General features: G+C 48.1%; 2 protein-coding genes across 4 annotated transcripts in view; one reads left to right on the forward strand and one right to left on the reverse strand.

Annotated features, from left to right (window-relative positions):
* RYR1 (ryanodine receptor 1) overlaps positions 1–2,686 on the forward strand; it is a 220,706-nt gene extending 218,020 nt beyond the window's left edge. Inside the window, exon 104 of the mRNA XM_079989357.1 lies at positions 1,507–2,686. Within this exon, the coding sequence (XP_079845483.1) occupies positions 1,507–1,602 (96 nt within the window). The 3' untranslated portion in view covers positions 1,603–2,686. The remainder of the gene's footprint in view (positions 1–1,506) is intronic.
* Positions 2,687–3,868: 1,182 nt separating this feature from the next.
* MAP4K1 (mitogen-activated protein kinase kinase kinase kinase 1) overlaps positions 3,869–18,336 on the reverse strand; it is a 75,023-nt gene continuing 60,555 nt past the window's right edge. Inside the window, exons 23-31 of one of the 3 annotated variants that reach the window (XM_079985371.1) lie at positions 17,539–17,644; positions 17,241–17,299; positions 15,558–15,661; positions 9,419–9,593; positions 8,872–8,940; positions 8,215–8,298; positions 6,925–6,995; positions 5,116–5,171; positions 3,869–4,120 (exon numbers count right to left, since the gene is read on the reverse strand). In XM_079985371.1, coding sequence (XP_079841497.1) covers positions 4,051–4,120; positions 5,116–5,171; positions 6,925–6,995; positions 8,215–8,298; positions 8,872–8,940; positions 9,419–9,593; positions 15,558–15,661; positions 17,241–17,299; positions 17,539–17,644 — 794 coding nt within the window. In that variant the 3' untranslated portion in view covers positions 3,869–4,050. The remainder of the gene's footprint in view (positions 4,121–5,115; positions 5,172–6,924; positions 6,996–8,214; positions 8,299–8,871; positions 8,941–9,418; positions 9,594–15,557; positions 15,662–17,240; positions 17,300–17,538; positions 17,645–18,336) is intronic. The other 2 variants (XM_079985370.1, XM_079985372.1) reach the window with 2 other exon arrangements.

Consider the following 18,336-nt stretch of genomic DNA (forward strand, 5'->3'; position numbering starts at 1 on the left):
GTGGTGTACAAGAGGAAAAGTTTTCCATTTGTCCCTCTGTTCACTTTTGCCCCTGGCCCCACCCACTGTTGGCATGTAGCCTTCAGAAAGTTGCCCAGAAGGGAATGCGGGCCTCTCTGAAGTTCTGGGCCAGGGTGTGCTACACCCACCCACGCAAACACCTCCTGATTCATTCCTTAAGACAGCTCAGTTGCCTGTTCCAGAGGCAAAAGGTTTGGGGTGGAGAACTGGTCATTGGAGGCAAGATGGGGAAAGAGGGAGCAGAGTCTTGACCCCCATCCAGCCTAGTCCCATGTCAGGGGCAGCACGAAGAAACTGTAAAGGCAGCTGCAGTAAGTAGGGCGTGCTGAATTTTTCAGCTTTTCACATTCCAAAAACGAGGGGTGCTAAAAAGCTGTGACGTGGCTTGGAAATTCAAAAGATAAGTTTGGTTAAATTAATATAATTTACTTTTGCGTGGTAGGTTAAATGTGTGCGAAATTGCGCAGAAATCATTAAAAATGATTGCCAAGTACTTGCATATTATTATTATTATTATTATTTAGCATTACCTGACATGTTCGGAAGGTAAAATTAAAATTCTTTGGTTTTTCCGAAACCAGTTGATATGCTGCTTTTCAAACGTAGACTTTCCAAGCCAAAAATGGTCTGATCGCAAAAATAACGGCAGGTTCAAATTCCTCGCACCCACAAACATATTTTTAAGACCTGAATATATTTGCAAAAAAATGGAAGTTTCACACCCTAAACCTCCCTACCGCTGCAGGCCACATGCATCTGAAGACGTCTTTCAAAGTGTTGGTGCTGACCTTTAAAGCCCTAAATGGCCTCGGTCCGGTATACCTGAAAGAGTGTCTCCACCTCCATTGTTCTGCCCGGAAACTGAGGTCCAGCGCCGAGGGCCTTCAGGCGGTTCCCTCACTGCAAGAAGCCAAGTTACAGGGAACCAGGCAGAGGGCCTTCTCGGTGGTGGCACCCACCCTGTGGAACGCCCTCCCACCAGATGTCTAGGAGAACAACTACCAGAGTTTTAGAAGACATCTGAAGGCAGCCCTGTTTAGGGAAGCTTTTAATGTTTAACAGACCACTGTATTTTAATACTTTGTTGGAAGCCACCCAGAGTGGCTGAGGAAACCCAGCGAGATGGGTGGAGTATTATTAATAATAATAATTTATTATTAAATAACCCCCCTCCCCATTGGTTTTTGGCTGTTTCTCCAGCAGGGATGCTGCCCTTTCTCTTAGTCCAGGGGTTAGCAAACTTTTTCGGCAGTGTTCCTCAGACTTTGTGGGGGGGCCAGACTATATTTTTGGGGGGGGGGGAATGAATCACCCAGAGATGCATTTTAAGTAAACGGGCACATTCTACTCATGTAAAAACACACTGATTCCCGGACTGTCCGTGGGCCGGATTGAGAAGGTGATTGGGCCGGATCCGGTCCCCGGGCCTTAGTTTCCTGCCCATGTCTTAGTCCATCTCAGCAGCCTCTTCCTCTGTTCCCACAGGAGTCCTACGTCTGGAAGATGTACCAGGAGCGGAGCTGGGACTTCTTTCCGGCCGGCGACTGTTTCCGCAAGCAATATGAAGACCAGCTTAGCTAAAGGCCCCCTTCCACGCCCTGTGCCCCGGAGGAGGCACCCGCTCTGGGCCCACCCACCTTCCCTCGCCCTCTTCCCCCCTGCCCGCGGCGAGGGGGAGGGAGGCAGCAGCGATGGTGCCTCAGAGTGGGGGTGGTGGGGGTGGCACACCTGATCCTTGCCCGCCCTGCCACCGCCTTTATATCCCCCCCCCCGACCCCCCTTCCGCAGCCAGGCCTGGCTCCCTCCAGACCCGGCGAGGATTCCTGCCCTTTGGAGAAAGAAAGCAATCCGCTGGCTCAGGGCTGCGCATGCCGGCTTGCACCCGGGGCCGCCAAGAGTTCCGCACCCGGCCAGTAACTCTTCCCACCCATTTCCCGTCCCGTGGGGGTGTCCATGCAATACTTCCCTTCTAGGGTCAAAGGGCTCCCCCACTTTCAAGTGCCTTTTATGGACTCTTTCCCCAAGCCAAGAGGGGAGGGCCTTTGGGGGGTGGGGAGCCAAATGCTGTTTTAGATTCACGAGGAGGTTGAGGAGAAGGAGAGTTATTTTGCTGCTGTCTGTCAGTTGTCTAGCAATCAGGCGGGGGCGCTGCAAGCTTGTGAGTGCAGGAGGGAGAGAGGGAGGTGTGGGCACCCTGTTCCAGGTTCCCAAACATGGGGGGGGGGGGTTGCCAGCAACGCAGCCCCCTCCTGCTTCAGTCCCCCTTGCTGTGTTGCCCTCCCCTTAAATCTGTGTCTCATTTGTGGGGCTCGTGCTATTTATGGTTTGTGTGGTGCCTGGGCTCCTCTGTGCCAATGGAGCTGGGGGAGGCACCCTAGAAACTCTACCCCAGTGTGTGTGTTGTGTGTGAGTGGGCATTGGGGGGGGGGGAAAGCCGGGGGGGCACCAGGATTTGATTGTGCATCACACTCCTCTCCTGGAAGCAGTGGCCCCTTTCCCCTCCTGCCCGGATCCATCCTGTTACCCTCCATGTCTACTGCCAGTGCCAAAACAAGCCAGGCCTGTTACTGGGGGGTGGGCAGGGGGTTGCCACTCTGTCCCCTCCCCTGCCCCTCACCAGGCCAGCTTGGTTCCCTGCCAATAAAACCATAGATTGCTGCAACTGGCCGACGAGTGCGTGTCTTCCTTGTGTGCAGCCAACGAAATGCCTTTCCAGCAGCACCTGGTTTCTAACACCTGGGTTGCCAGGTCAGGAGCATCCCACGCCCAGAGATCTAGGGGGTAGCCCCCGATGATGCCGTGGGGTGAGGAGGCCCTAGAGATAGAGGTGGATTTGGAGAGGGAGGTGGAGAAGGAAAGACACCCCCAACCCCACCCTGAGTGTCTATGCTATAATTTGCAGCTGGCTCCTGCCCGTCTGAGGGACGCGGGTGGCGCTGTGGGTTAAACCACAGAGCCTAGGGCTTGCCGATCAGAAGGTCGGCGGTTCAAATCCCCACAATGGGGTGAGCTCCCGTTGCTCAGTCCCTACTCCTGCCAACCTAGCAGTTCGAAAGCACGTCAAAGGGCAAGTAGATAAATAGGTACCACTCCGGCAGGAAGGTAAACGGCGTTTCCGTGCGCTGCTCTGGTTCGCCGGAAGTGGCTTAGTCATGCTGGCCACATGACCCAGAAGTTGTACGCCAGCTCCCTCAGCCAATAAAGTGAGATGAGCGCCGCAACCCCAGAGTCGGTCACGACTGGACCTAATGGTCAGGGGTCCTTTTACCTTTACCCTTTACCTGCCCGTCTGACTCTTGCAAGCTGCATGCGCAGTCTTCTTAATTATTACATTGTTATTATTGGCACTCTCACCACCCTAGAGAGTCAAGTCCTCTGCCTGGAGAGGGCTAGGCAAACCTGGAGATTTCAGGTCAGACTTGAGGTCTGGCAACCCCAGGACGGACAGCCACAAAAACACATGCAACCTCTCCCTGTCTTTCCGAGCTGCACAAGGCTGGTGTCAGTTCCTGCTTCTCACTTCCCGATTGGCATTCCCAGTTCCTGATTTGGTTCAGAGGTGCAGCCTGAATTGGCCCTGAAAGGGCAACGCCTGTCACCGACCAGCCCAAATGCAAACTCCCAGTCCCCTCACCCACCCTCAAACGAAGGGCCTCCCGACATAGTTGGCTCATATTTCATGGTACTCCTGGGCTCTCCAGTTGTTTTCCTTGCACTGAGCCTGCTCCGAGGAAAGCAAAAAACGAACGCTTTTTTTAAAAAAATTGCTTTTTTACTGGCGTGGCGTGATACATAAAAGGAAGACCCATGAAACCAGGAGTTTGGTGTGTCGCTCTGTGCCTGTTGGGAACGGCACAACGCTAAGTGGCCCTTGACCAGTGCTGTGATAGGCTGGCTTCTCTTACCCACTCACCCCCCAGCTCCTCCTCTAAGGCTCTCCATGCCTGTGAGGGTCAGAGACAGGGAGAGGGTGGCAGGGGCCGTTTTGGCACACATGCTCCACTTGTAGGCAGGACAGGGGGGCAAGTGTCATTCTGGCACGTAGAGGTTGCTGGCAGAGTTTGGATCACCCACAGGCCGGGTCTCTAACACGACGGTGCTGGCAGAGGATGGAAGAAGAAGAAGAAGAGTGTGGATTTGATATCCCGCTTTATCACTACCCGAAGGAGTCTCAAAGCGGCTCACAACCTCCTTTCCCTTCCTCCCCCACAACAAACACTCTGTGAGGTGAGTGGGGCTGAGAGACTTCAGAGAAGTGTGACTGGCCCAAGGTCACCCAGCAGCTAATAATAATAATAATAATAATAATAATAATAATAATAATAATAATATATTTATTGTCATTGCCCCCTCTCGGGGACAACGAAATTACTTGGCTGCTCCATCCACCCAGGTAGGGCACTCCACTCAAAATCAGAACAACTATAAAAACACTATAAAAAGCATGCGGAGGAGTGGGGAAGTGAACCCGGTTCACCAGATTATGAGTCCGCCGCTCTTAACCACTACACCACACTGGCACAGGGCACAGGTGAGCGGCTGTTTGGATGGTGGTCTTTTTGAGGGGGCAGGAGGCATCTGCCGTCACAGGGGCTGCAGACTGAGACTCCCTGCATGAACCTGCCCCAGACCGTGGGGTACACCCTCCCAGATGGGCTGGCACAGCTGCTCAGGGAGCCCGGTAAGTCTAGGAAGGTTTTCTGAATCGGGGCAAACCTGGATAAAGACTCCAGAATACCTGTGGCACAGAATATACACCGGTGATGCTCAAATTCAATGGACACCCCACCCCACAACAGAAATGATGAAAACATCATTTTCAACACATTTCAACACCTCATTTTTCAACACAGATGAAAAAATGTGGCGGCCCCAACAAAGAGGTGCAATGTTCCCAACCACAAAACCAGTCATATTTTTTAAATGAAAAATTAAATAGAACTGGAAGGGGCACAGGGGCTGTGATGGGTGCCAAGAAGGGTACCAAGCAAAGTGCCAAGATGCCCAAAGGCACATTGGGGTCCCAAACCTAGGTGGTGGTTGTCATTGCTTCTCTGCTATATACAGATAAAATTGGATCCTTCTGAAACCTACCTGGAGGTTCCTATTGAACGGAAAGTCCACCGCTGATCCTGCACCTCTTGTTGTAACTGAGAAGTAATGGGGTTGTGTCAGGATGATTATTATTATTTAATGTATTTGTTTCCCATCTTTCCCCCAAGCTGGGATTCAAGGCGACTTGCACCATTCAAAAACATTGTTGCAAAATTTGAAATGTAATAAAAGAAAAAAACAGTTTAAAAACAATCATTAAAATTCATCAGAACCCATTTAGAACCAGCAGTTAAAATCTAGTGTGCCCAGTGGTCGGCACTATCTGCTCCTTGGTTTTCCAAAGGCCTGTCTGAGCAGAAAGGTCTCAGCCAGAATAACAAAGGAAGCCAGTCTAAGTTCGCTTGGGAATCAGCAACCAGCCCCCAACCCCTTTAGCCTCGTGCCAAGCATCTTATACAGGCGTCAGCAACCTTTTTCAGCCGTGGGCCGGTCCACCGTCCCTCAGACTATGTCGGGGGCAGGACTATATTTTGAAAAAATAATAATGAAGGAATTCCTATGCCCCACAAATAACTCAGAGATACATTTTAAATAAAAGGACACATTCAACTCATGTAAAAACACTCTGATTCCCGGACCATCCATGGGCCAAACTGAGAAGGCGATGGGGCCGCATCCAGCCCCCGGGCCTTAGGTTGCCTACCCCTAATCTTACACCTCTGGGGTCAAGTGTAGGAAAACGGGGGCACCCCCTGGATGCAGATAAGAGGTCTATTCTGCTGCTACAATCAGGGTAAAGGGGCTGGGAGAAAGGGGAAGAGCGGCTACTGAGCTGGAAGCTGTTCTGCAAGCACACCCTGCAAGGTTGGCGGTTGCTTGGTTGCTTGATTTACTCTCATTTCTGCAAAAAAAAAGTAGAGGGAGCAACAACAGGGGAGGGCAGTAGAATCATAGAGTTGGAAGAGACCACAAGGGCCATCGAGTCCAACCCCCTGCCAAGCAGGAAACACCATCAGAGCACTCCTGACATATGGTTGTCAAGCCTCTGCTTAAAGACCTCCAAAGAAGGAGACTCCACCACACTCCTTGGCAGCAAATTCCACTGTCAAACAGCTCTTACTGTCAGGAAGTTCTTCCTAATGTTTAGGTGGAATCTTCTTTCTTGTAGTTTGGAGCCATTGCTCCGTGTCCGCTTCTCTGGAGCAGCAGAAAACAACCTTTCTCCCTCCTCTATGTGACATCCTTTTATATATTTGAACATGGCTATCATATCACCCCTTAACCTCCTCTTCTCCCGACTAAACATGCCCAGCTCCCTTAGCCGTTCCTCATAAGGCATCGTTTCCAGGCCTTTGACCATTTTGGTTGCCCTCCTCTGGACACGTTCCAGTTTGTCAGTGTCCTTCTTGAACTGTGGTGCCCAGAACTGGACACAGTACTCCAGGTGAGGTCTGACCAGAGCAGAATACAGTGGCACTATTACTTCCCTTGATCTAGATGCTATACTCCTATTGATGCAGCCCAGAATTGCATGGCCTTTTTTAGCTGCCGCGTCACACTGTTGGCTCATGTCAAGTTTGTGGTCAACCAAGACTCCTAGATCCTTTTCACATGTACTGCTCTCAAGCCAGGTGTCACCCATCTTGTATTTGTGCCTCTCATTTTTTTGGAGGGTTCCAGAAAGAGGAATTAAGAACCCACTTAGCACCTTGGCCTGACAAGAAAATGGGAAGAAGGGGTTTGAGACTGCGGGAAGTGAGGAATTCCCCGCCCCTCTATGGGCCTTTGGCCTGGTCTCCCAAGAAGCCCTGCTCTGCCACAATGCTGGAAGGAGGCGTCCCTCTGTACCTGTCCTGATCCAAGAGGCCACATCTGCACGCCGTGACACCAAAAGGCGTGCACGCAGTTCCGCACCACCGCTGTGAAGAGAAACAGGCAAAAGTGAATTCAGAGTCCGTCGCAGTCGCCTTCCCCAATTTCACTTGGGATGCCTCACACTGGGCTTGGAGATGCAGCTGTTGCAGGAATTTATGTATAGGTTGGGGATGGGCTGCCCCTCCAGCAGATATCATGCGCATGCAGCCCACTACCAAAACTAGCACAATCGGGTTTGTGACTTTTGTGATTTGTCCCCACAAAACACTTCATCACAGTTTCTTCCTATCTATTCCAAGGGCCTTTGCTGCACAATACCAAATGTAAGAATTAACTGATAAATGCATCTATGCACTGGCTCACTGGGAAAACTTCAGAAATTCATATAGACAGGTGAGCTCAGCTACTCAGCAGCCCCTCTGCCTGGGTGATAATTCCTGGCATCCTGATACCTGAGTGCCAGACAGGTAGCCATTCCAGAAATAACAAACCCAGATGAAGACAAAAGGGTGCGATGAACTTGGCTGGGAAACAGGGAAATGTAAATATCTTTTCTGTTACACTTGATGGGTGTTTGGTGGAGGGCAAGGAGAACCATGGGGCAGGGTCCAGGATGCTCAGATTACTGCCACCAGACCTCCCATTTCATGATGTAACCGTGATGTAGTTGGGGGGGTGTAACATGGGGATTAGCAGCTAATAAAAAATTGGGTTCTCTTTTGTTTGGGGCTTCCATCTTGTTCCACCTGGTGGCAGGTGGGAGTCCTGTCGCGACAGTCTTCAATCAAGACCAAGCCTACTGGCTGCTGTTTTGCTCTGGTATTCGTGGCTGGTGTCCTTGTTTTTTGTCCAAGGTAACCCTCAGATTTCTTCATTAATACAGCTTTCTCTGGAGTCGGGAGGAAATTCTTCCGAAGTGGCACTAACATCCTCAAGCTAAAAGGGGGCCCCAAAGCTTAACCTAGGGCAATATCTTGCGCAGTGATCAAGCCACTGCGTGGCCCAGAACACACACCACCCCAAACAGAGAACAGGAATGATGGGGCAGCAGATTGGGGGGAAATAAATCATTTAGCCCTCCAGTTAACAGCTGCCACCAAGACGCTCGGGGGAAACGAAAGCTGTTGGTATCAGAACCCCGAAACGCAACTTTCTCTTGGACCCACTCAGAAACTTGGAAGAGAAGGAGAGGAGAACACAGGCACCAGGTGTAGCGGAACAAGCAGGGGGGCGGGCTGGAGAGGGCAGGCGGAAGGGACCCACCAACTGACTCCACCGCCACGTCAAAGGCGAGTTCTGGGGGGCACGGAAGCAGCACACCTCCGAGGCTGACAAACCGGACACTCCCTGGGGAAACAACAACAACAATAATAATGATAATAATAATAATTTATTATTTATACCACGCCCATCTGGCTGGGCTTCCCCAGCCACTCTGGGCGGCTTCCAACACAATATCAAAATACAGTAACGCCTCAAACATTAAAAGCTTCCCTAAACAGGGCTGCCTTCAGATGTCGTCTAAAAGTCTGGTAGTTGTTGTTCTCCTAGACATCTGGTGGGAGGGCGTTCCACAGGGTGGGTGCCACCACCGAGAAGGCCCTCTGCCTGGTTCCCTGTAACTTGGCTTCTTGCAGTGAGGGAACCGCCTGAAGGCCCTCGGCGCTGGACCTCAGTGTCCGGGCAGAACGATGGGGGTGGAGACGCTCCTTCAGGTATACTGGGCCTTTGAGGCCGTTTAGGGCTTTCAAGGTCAGCACCAACACTTTGAATCGGAAACGTACTAGGAGCCAATGTAGGTCTTTCAAGACCGGTGTTATGTGGTCTCGGCGACTGCTCCCAGATCGTTTTGGTGCCTGCAAGAAAGCACGAAGGCGACACTCTGCCGACCCACCAACCGCCTCCTCTCTCTGTACTTACTGTTCATCAGAACCATCACCGTCTTGCTGTCCAGCTGCGTCACCTGGACCGGGCCAGTACACAAAGGTTCTGTTGAGAAACGTGTTTATAACAAAAAAATATATAGGGCATTTTGAGTTCGGTGTTCATGTCTACCTCCTCTAAATCATCAGGTGCTAAGGTTTTCCCCTGTTTCAAGGCAGCCAGACCTGCTTTTGCTTGGTCGGCAAAGCACACCCCCCCCCCCCGCTCCCAGTTCTTGTTCTCTGGGAATGGGCATAGCCAGAGAGGGGGGCCCTGGATCCACAAATATTATTGAAAAGCATCGAAAATACTCAATTATCTGGGGTTCCGCACCCACCCACTCCGCCCAGCAAAAGCCTGATTCCTGCAATTTCCTATTTATTTCCCCCTGCAATTTCCCAAGGAAAGCTCCACAACTTTGGCTGCCCCACCCCAACAAAATTCCTGGCTACACCCATTCTGGATTAGAATACAGCCCCTCCAGCTCTGGATGGCCCTGCAGCCTGGTGCTTTTGCAAACACACACACTTGCAAGTGTTCTTACTGCTGCCGTCATCGATGAACCAGGAAGTGAGGGAATTGAGGTTGATGATCTGGAACTGGACTGCCTGTCCTGGGGGGCCCTTGGTCACTCCGATACAGACCACCGGGTACTCCTCATTGGGGGACGTCAGCATCTCAAAGACCGGAAGCGGCGAGGGCAGTGGGAAGTCGAAATACTGGCAAAGGAAGGGAAGGGTACTTGGACAAGCCTGCAGACGTAGCCCCGAGTGAATAGTGGCTGTGATTGTAGAAGCCAACTAAGGTTACCAGATTTTTTTCAATGAGTCCGGGGACACTTTAAATAAAATAAATAAATACTATGTTCGGGATGTGGATGCTGCAGCAATGGTGGTGGCACAGGGGCGGCTGCCGCCTTGACCTCAACCACCACGTTTCCCCTTCCTCCGAGGCTTCTGTCTCCTTTCTCCATGATCCTGGACAGCCCAGAACTTGAACAAGGGAATCTAATTGAGTTCCTGACAAAAGAATTTTCCAAGTTTTGGCCTTTGGAGGAAGAAAAGGACTTTAAGATTGTGACTGCTTTTAGACTTGGAAAATTAGCAAGGAAAGACTGACCCAGAGACTGTTTGATCACTTTGAGATCCAAGGAGGAAAGAGACAAAATACTAGGCCTACACTACGGAAAGTCACTGGATATTTTGGACAAAAGAGTCAAAATTTATAAAGATATCCCGAAACAACTTTTGGACCTTAGATCCACCTATACTGAGTTAGTGAACTTGTTAAGGAGCAACTCAATCGTTTTCAGGTGGGAATTTCCCCAAGGACTATCTTTCACATTCAGAGGGAAGAAGGTCAAAATCAAAACAGCTGAAGACAAAGACAAATTTTTGAGTGCTTACGGAGAGGACCTTCAGAAAGGGATTGAAAGACCTTCAGGGTCTGGACCATCACTTCCACCTGCACCTTCGGGACCTGAAGATTTGGAGAAAAAGATTCCACCACCAGAGGGATAACAGATTTGTTCAGGATGTCTCTGCAACTTCTTAGCTGGAATATTAATGGCTGTAATTCCCCGGAAAAGAGGAGAAGAATATTTCATATTTTGAAAAAAGAACAATTGGACATCATCTGTTTACAAGAAACACATGTGACTAGGCTCCATAGAAAAGTGTTAATAAATAAAAGATTAGGCCAGGAATTTATCTCTTCGGACCGAGTCAAGAAAAGAGGAGTGGCGATATATGCAAAGGAGAGCCTGTCACCAAAATTCTTATTTAAAGATGAGCAAGGAAGAATTTTGGCAATTGAGATACAAAATCAGGGAGAAAAGTTTTTGATATTAGGAATCTATGCACCAAACGAGGGGAAATCGGAATTTTACAAGAAGCTGCATGAGATAATGCTGGACTATCTGGACTATGATAACATCATTATGATGGGCGATATGAATGGGGTGGCGTCAACCAACATGGATAAGTCTCAAAGCCAAAACGTGACAAAAGAAGGCAGACTACCTAAAACTTTCTTTGAACTGACTGACAATATGGACTTGATTGACATCTGGAGGACAAAGAACCCCCTGGGAAGAGAGGGAACATTCTTTTCTGAAGCCCAACTGACATGGACAAGAATCGACCAAATATGGATAACTAGAGGTCTGGCACCTAAGACGAGAAAGGTGGAAATCTGCCCAAAGACCTGCTCCGACCATAACGCTGTAAAGATGGACATGAGACTAATCCCAACCGGCTCCTTTAGATGGAAGATGAATGACAATCTGTTTAGAGATCAGGAGATTACCCAAAAGGCCCAAAAAGTTCTGAAGGACTACTTTGAGATAAATATGAACACCACGGTGGAAAAAGAATCATCTGGGACGCAAGTAAGGCGGTGATGAGAGGGTTTCTGATACAACAGAACGCTGTGAAGAAAAGATCACAAAATGAGAAAAAAGACAAGATTTTGGAGAAAATTAAAGAATGTGAGAAGAAGCTAAGATCGAAACCGAAGTCAAAGGAGATTTTGAAAGAAATTAAATTTTATCAAGCACAATACTCCAAATTGATAAATCAGGAGGTGGAGTGGAAAGTTAAGTTAATGAAACAAAGATCATTCGACTCGGCAAATAAATGTGGAAAACTGCTAGCATGGCAGTTGAAAAAGAGACAAAAACTAAACACGATCACCAACCTAGAGACTGAAGGAAGAAACATTCAGAACCCTGTGGAGATAAGGAAGTGCTTCCAGAGATACTTTAAACAATTATACACCCAAGGGCCGCAAAATGAGGCTGAGATAGATCAATTTTTGATAAAAAATGGACTACCAAGGTTGTCTCAAGAAAATAGATCAATCCTGAACTGTAAAATAACATGACAAGAAATTGAAATTGCCATTCAGAATATGCAATTGGGCAAGTCCCCAGGACCAGATGGGCTTACCTCCAAATATTATAAGGTACTGAAAGACTACTTGATACAGCCACTAATGGAGGTTTTCAATGAGATTATGGAGGGGAAGAAAGCACCGGAAACGTGGAAAGAAGCCTTCATCACATTGATACCTAAATCAGAATTGGAAAAGACACAACTTAAGAATTACCCCCCCATTTCCCTTTTAAATGTGGATTACAAAATTCTGCAGACATTTTAGCAAACAGATTTTAAAAAGTTTTAAGCGAAGTGATCCATAAAGATCAGGCAGGCTTTCTCCCAGGGAGACATTTGTTTGCCAATATAAGGAATATTATTGACATTTTGGAACTTTTGCAAACAAACATCAATACAAGAGCAGTGTTAATATTTATAGATGCGGAGAAGGCCTTTGATAATATTTCTTGGAAATTTATGAAGAAAAATCTGGAAGGGATGGGAGTGGGACGGGGATTTGAAAATGGGATAGATGCAATCTATTCAGAACAAAAGGCTAAATTGATAGTTAAATTGATAGTGGTGACAGAAGAGTTTAAGATTGAAAAAGGAACACGACAAGGTTGCCCTATTTCCCCTCTGTTATTTATTTCGGTCCTGGAGGTGCTGTTGAATATGATTAGAGGGGACCGGTTGGTGGAAGGAATTCAGGTCGGAGCGAAACAGTACAAACTTAAGGCTTTTGCAGATGACCTAGTTTTGACTCTACAGGAGCCAGAATCTAGCACGAAAAGGGCACTACAATTGATCCAAGACTTTGGTCGGGTGGCGGGTTTTAAACTAAACAAACAAAAAACTAAGGTATTGGAAAAAAACTTGACAGCTTCAGAGTCAGAAAGGTTTCAGAAAGAGACAGAGTTAAACGTAGTTAAAAAAGTAAAATATCTAGGGGTGAACATAACAGCAAAAAATTTAAATCTATTTAAGGACAATTATGAAAAGTGCTGGTCAGAAATTAAGAGAGATTTAGAAAGTTGGTTAAGACTGAAACTTTCCTTGTTGGGCCAAATTGCTGCTATAAAAATGAATGTATTGCCAAGGATGCTGTTTCTATTTCAGACTTTACAGATTGTGGATAAAATGGAGTGTTTTGGGAGGTGGCAAAGAGATATTTCTAAATTTGTCTGGCAGGGCAAAAAGCCCAGAATTAAGTTTAAAATATTAACTGATGCTAAAGAAAGAGGGGGGTTTGCCCTGCCAGACTTAAGGTTGTACTATGAATCAGCAGCTTTTTGCTGGCTGAAAGATTGGCTGCTTCTTGAAAACACTGATGTTTTAGATTTGGAAGGATTTAATAATGCTTTTGGATGGCATGCATATCTGTGGTATGACAAGGTTAAGATTCACAAGAATTTTAAGAACCATATTGTAAGGAAAGCAGTGTTTAATGTCTGGACAAAATATAAAGACTTATTAGAAAACAAGATCCCAAGGTGGCTTTCACTTATGGAAGCTAAAGCTGTGAAAAGACCCAATATGGAGGTCAAATGGCCGAAGTACTGGGAAATATTAGAAAGAGATGGAGACAATTGGAGATTGCAGAGTATGGAGAAACTAAAAGATAAAGTGCGAGATTGGTTACATTATGCTCAGATTAAAGAGGCTTTTAAATTGGATAAAAAGTTAGGATTCCAGGTGGAAAAATTGAAACTGGAAACAGAACTGTTAGAACCTAAGACTAAGGTACTTTCAAGAATGTATAACTTGTTGCTGAGGTGGAATACACAGGATGAAACGGTTAAATCAGCTATGATAAAGTGGGCACAGGACATTGGGTATAACATCATGTTTGCTGACTGGGAAAAGTTATGGACCACCGGTATGAAGTTTACGGCATGTAATGCCTTGAAAGAAAACATTATGAAAATGATATACAGGTGGTACATGACCCCAGTCAAGCTAGCAAAAATATATCACCTGTCAGACAATAAGTGTTGGAAATGTAAGGAAACTGAAGGAACGTTCTTCCACCTCTGGTGGACTTGCCCTAGGGTTAAGGTCTTCTGGGAAATGATATATAATGAGTTGAAAAAGGTATTTAAGTATACCTTCCCTAAGAAACCAGAGGCCTTCCTTTTGGGCATTGTTGGCCAGAGGGTGTTAAAGAATGATCGAACATTTTTTATGTATGCAACAACAGCAGCAAGGATACTCGTAGCTAAATATTGGAAAACTCAAGATTTGCCCACCCTGGAAGAATGACAGATGCAACTGATGGACTACATGGAGTTGGCAGAAATGACTGGCAGAATCTGGGACCTGGGAGAAGAAGCAGTGGAGGAGGATTGGAAGAAATTTAAGGACTATTTACAAAAACATTGTAAACTATATGAGTGTTAAGAAGGATGAGAGATTCGAAAACAACAGGGCACCATAAAGATAGTTGAAAAGACTATGAGAATGAGTGATTTGTATGAGAGTAATAAATTTTGAATAACTACTATTTTAAAATTAGGCATTTAGGATTTTGACAAAAATATTCAAAGTTATGGATAAAATATTGGAACTCTGTATAATAAGAATGAAAACAAGGTGATAAGTTGCTGGCTAAAGTTTTATTAACCTGGAAAGTAGGAGCGAGAGACGTGAGGAAGTCCAAAAGGAAAAAAAAATGAAGAAAAGATGGCTATTACAAGATGTATAATTTCATGTTTGTTTTATTCTTTGTTTCTTTTTTGTTTATTCTGTCTTTTCTTTTGTCTTTCTTTATTCTATTAACAAAATTCTTAATAAAAAAAAAATATTTATTTTTTTAAAAAAAGATCCTGGACAGCCCCGGAGTTGTTGGTTCTTCGGTGGTAGCGGGGAAGCGGTGCGCGGTGGGTCAGGCATGGAAGGCGGAGAAGGAGGGCCGAGAGCGGAGGCGGCGGTGAGACTTGGGCAGTGCGATGCCTCCCTTCCCATCAGAGCAGCCCCAATCCCATTCCTATTTGCGTGCAAGCAGGAGGGGGCAGGGATCCCTCTGCTGGGAAGGGAGGCTTCCCGTTGCCTAACTGAGAGATCCCTGCCCCCTCCTGCTTAGAATCATAGAATCCTAGAGTTGGAAGAGACCACAAGGGCCATCGAGTCCAACCCCCTGCCAAGCAGGAAACACCATCAGAGCACTCCTGACATATGGTTGTCAAGCCTCTGCTTAAAGACCTCCAAAGAAGGAGACTCCACCACACTCCTTGGCAGCAAATTCCACTGTCAAACAGCTCTTACTGTCAGGAAGTTCTTCCTAATGTTTAGGTGGAATCTTTTTTTTTTTTTGTAGTTGGGAGGCTGCTCCAATAGGCAGCATGAAGCCTCCCTTCACAGCTTAGTTGCTGCGGTCAGGGAAGGTGGAGGCAGCCCAGAAGCTGCATCTGAGAGCCCCTGCACCAGCATCACATGGGGAGTTCCAAGCAGCTCCTGAAGCCAGCCAGAGCCAACTGCTCCAGGCTGCTGAGACTGTGTTTCCTGGGGACTTTAGATGAAATCCGGGGACATTCCAAGGATGGAATTTGTCCGGGGACTTGTTCACAAATCCGGGGACTGTCCCTGGGAAACGGGGACGTCTGGTAACCTTACCATAACACCCTGCTGATCATAATCAGCTTGGTTTTTGGTCCCAAGCTCTCGTAGGAGGCAGCTGATTCGCAGGAGAGCTCAAGACCAAAGAACAGGACATTCTGGGATCCGGTCAGAAGCTGGCATGGCTTCTTCTGGTGCCATAAAGCATTCACTGCGCCTTCTCTTCCCTCTCGTAGAGGCAAAGGCCCTTACCTTGACCAGCATGAACTTCTGCATGGGCTCGTACCATTGCAACAACACCACACCCGCCTCCAGCGCTCCACAGAGGTAGTAGCAGCCGGTCTGTGCGTTCCTGGCTGCAAGAAAAGAGAAACAGGCTGTCTGGGAAAGGTGGGATGCAGAGGAATAGTGGGAGGAACCAGCTGGGGAACCCCCAAGGGAAGAAGGCTCAGAGCCAGGGGGTGACAATAATAATAATAATAATAATAATAATAATAATAATAATAATTTATTATTTTTACCCCGCCCTGGTTTCTCCAGCCACTCTGGGCAGCTTCCAACAAAGATTAAAAATACATTAAAATGTCACACATTAAAAACTTCCCTGAACAGTTTAGACGTCTTCTAAATGTCAGGTAGATTTTTTATCTCTTTGACATCTGGTGGGAGGGTTTTCCACAGGGCGGGTGCCACCACCGAGAAGACCCTCTGCCTGGTTCCCTGTAGCTTTGCTTCTTGCAATGAGGGAACCGCCAGAAGGCCCTCGGCGCTGGACCTCAGCATCCGGGCAGAACAATGGGGGTGGAGACCACAATGAGTGGTCGGAGGGAGAAGACTGGGAGGAGGAAATGTCAGAAGCTGAAGAAAGGACAGGGCTTAATGGGCAGGGAGAGTCTGTGGCAGAGAGAAGTCCAGAATTGTCTCCCAGAACCAGGAAAGGTATGAAAAGGGAAGAGGAGAGGTTGGCTGGCTGAAAGCAGGCACAGTCTCCAATTGCTTGGGAAAAGCCCTGGAAAGGAGGAGACTTAGGTGGCTGTGGAGAGGCAGGGACTTACAGACCATTGGCAATGAGCTGCTCTGCTCATTAGACCTGAAACTCAAATAGGTCCGTGGCATAGCTAGCTGTCAACTTACAGATTTGAAAATAAGGGATCAGCAGCCAAAATAAGGGATTTTCAGAGCACAGGTATGTTCAACTTCTGAGCTCCTCCGAGCCAAAGGCAGAAAGCCCAGCCAGCAGCCAAACGAAGCCTCAAGTGGTGGTTCCCACAGCACAGCAACCCGGCAAAGGGGATGCAGCAAGGAAAACCACTGTCCCCTCTCCGCTGGGAAGCGCTGAGCAAAGGTGAGTCCCCAGGCAACGTGGCCGATTTGATCGGGACAAGGCATGCAAGCTCCACCCCCCAGTCGTTCTTAGACTCTTTATTGGGTGAGCAATGCAGCCAAGCAACACAGTTGGAGCCTCCCTCCTCCCTGGCCGGCAGAGAGGGAGGGAGAAGAGCTGCTTCCTTTAAACCCGGGAAATTTAAGGGGCATCATCAATAAGGGACAGCAGCGGGACACAGCGCTGGGAGATAAGGGACTTTCCCGCCAAATAAGGGACGGTTGACAGCTATGGTCTGTGGAGATCGTGTTTTTGCTAATAGAGAGTTAGCTCCAACTTTGAACTCTGCGATTACTGACCAGCATACTCAACAACTTGGACCCCCCCCCCAAAAAAAAAAAAAAAAAAAAAAACCACACAACTCAGTAAGTTTTGTGTCTGGATTTTTCCACTCTCTGTAAATGGTAGCCCTACCTCCACGCTTATTCTGGATTTGTTCAAAATTCCCATAGGTGTGATTTCGTGAGCCCAGACAATGAACCTGACCATGAAGGGTTGGGGTGTGAGAATGGGAGCTCTGCTTCCCCCTGCAGGTCAGGAATGGCACTCACCTGTGCAACATTTTTGGCACCCCTTTGTATCCGGGATCTTGGTGGTGACGATGTTTTTCCTGAGGAAGGAGGAAAGAAGGATTGATGGTCAGCTGGCCATGATGGGCAGGTGTGGGAAGTGGCAAATGGTGAGCCAGAGATGACAACAGGGACTCTTTTGAAATGAAGATTTGCACTGCCAGAAAAAGAACTTGGCACCCCCATACTGCGCTGATGGAGCCGGAGCAAAAGGAGAACCGTTCTCACATGCACTCGCACTCCTCCTTGCCCTTGTCCCACAGTTCTTGGCGTGGGTTACCTGGGGAGTAGCCGGTGGGGGGAAATGTAGATCCCGGGGCGCTGGTCTCGGCGGCTCTGCTCATACAGGCCCGGCAAGTTGTGGGAGAAGAGTTGGGGGGCCTTGCCTGGTTAGAGGGGGAGGAGGAGGGCAAGGAAAGAAAAAAGGATCAGTATCACTGCTGCTTCAAGCGGGCATACCGTATTTTTCGCTCTATAAGAAGCACCTTTTCCCTCCTAAAAAGTAAGGGGAAATGTGTGTGCGGCTTATGGAGCAAATGCAGGCTGCACGGCTATCCCAGAAGCCAGAACGGCTAGAGGGAGCGCTGTGCAGTGCTCCCTCTAGCTGACCTAGCTTCTGGGTTAGCTGCGCGAACCTTCCACAGGGCACAGGGAGCCTTCATCCCCATGCCCTGCAAAGACTTCGCAGGGCTATCCCTGGCTTTTGCGGGAGGTGGGGGAAGGCACAGAGGGAAGGGACAGAGCTCCCCCCACCTCCCAGAAAAGCCCCCATGAGCCACGCTCCCTTTAAAGAGCCGCATGGAACATGTGTGTGGCTCTTGGGGGCTTTTCCCTGAGGAGGAAGAAGGGCAACCCATCAGTGACGGACTGCCCTTCTCCCTCCTCGGGGAAAAGCTTGCAAGCGCCGCGCACACACTCCTTGCGGCTCATGAAAGGGAGCGTTGAGCAGAGCCCGGGATGCATACAGGCTCTGCTCAGCGCTCCCTTTAAAGAATTTTTTTTCCTTGCATTCCCCCCTCTAAAAACTAGGTGCGTCTTATGGAGCGAAAAATATGGTAATCCTCCAAGGGTGTGGATA

The sequence above is a fragment of the Podarcis cretensis genome (assembly GCF_951804945.1).
Source record: "Podarcis cretensis genome assembly, chromosome: 8".
NCBI classification, from domain to species: domain Eukaryota; kingdom Metazoa; phylum Chordata; class Lepidosauria; order Squamata; family Lacertidae; genus Podarcis; species Podarcis cretensis.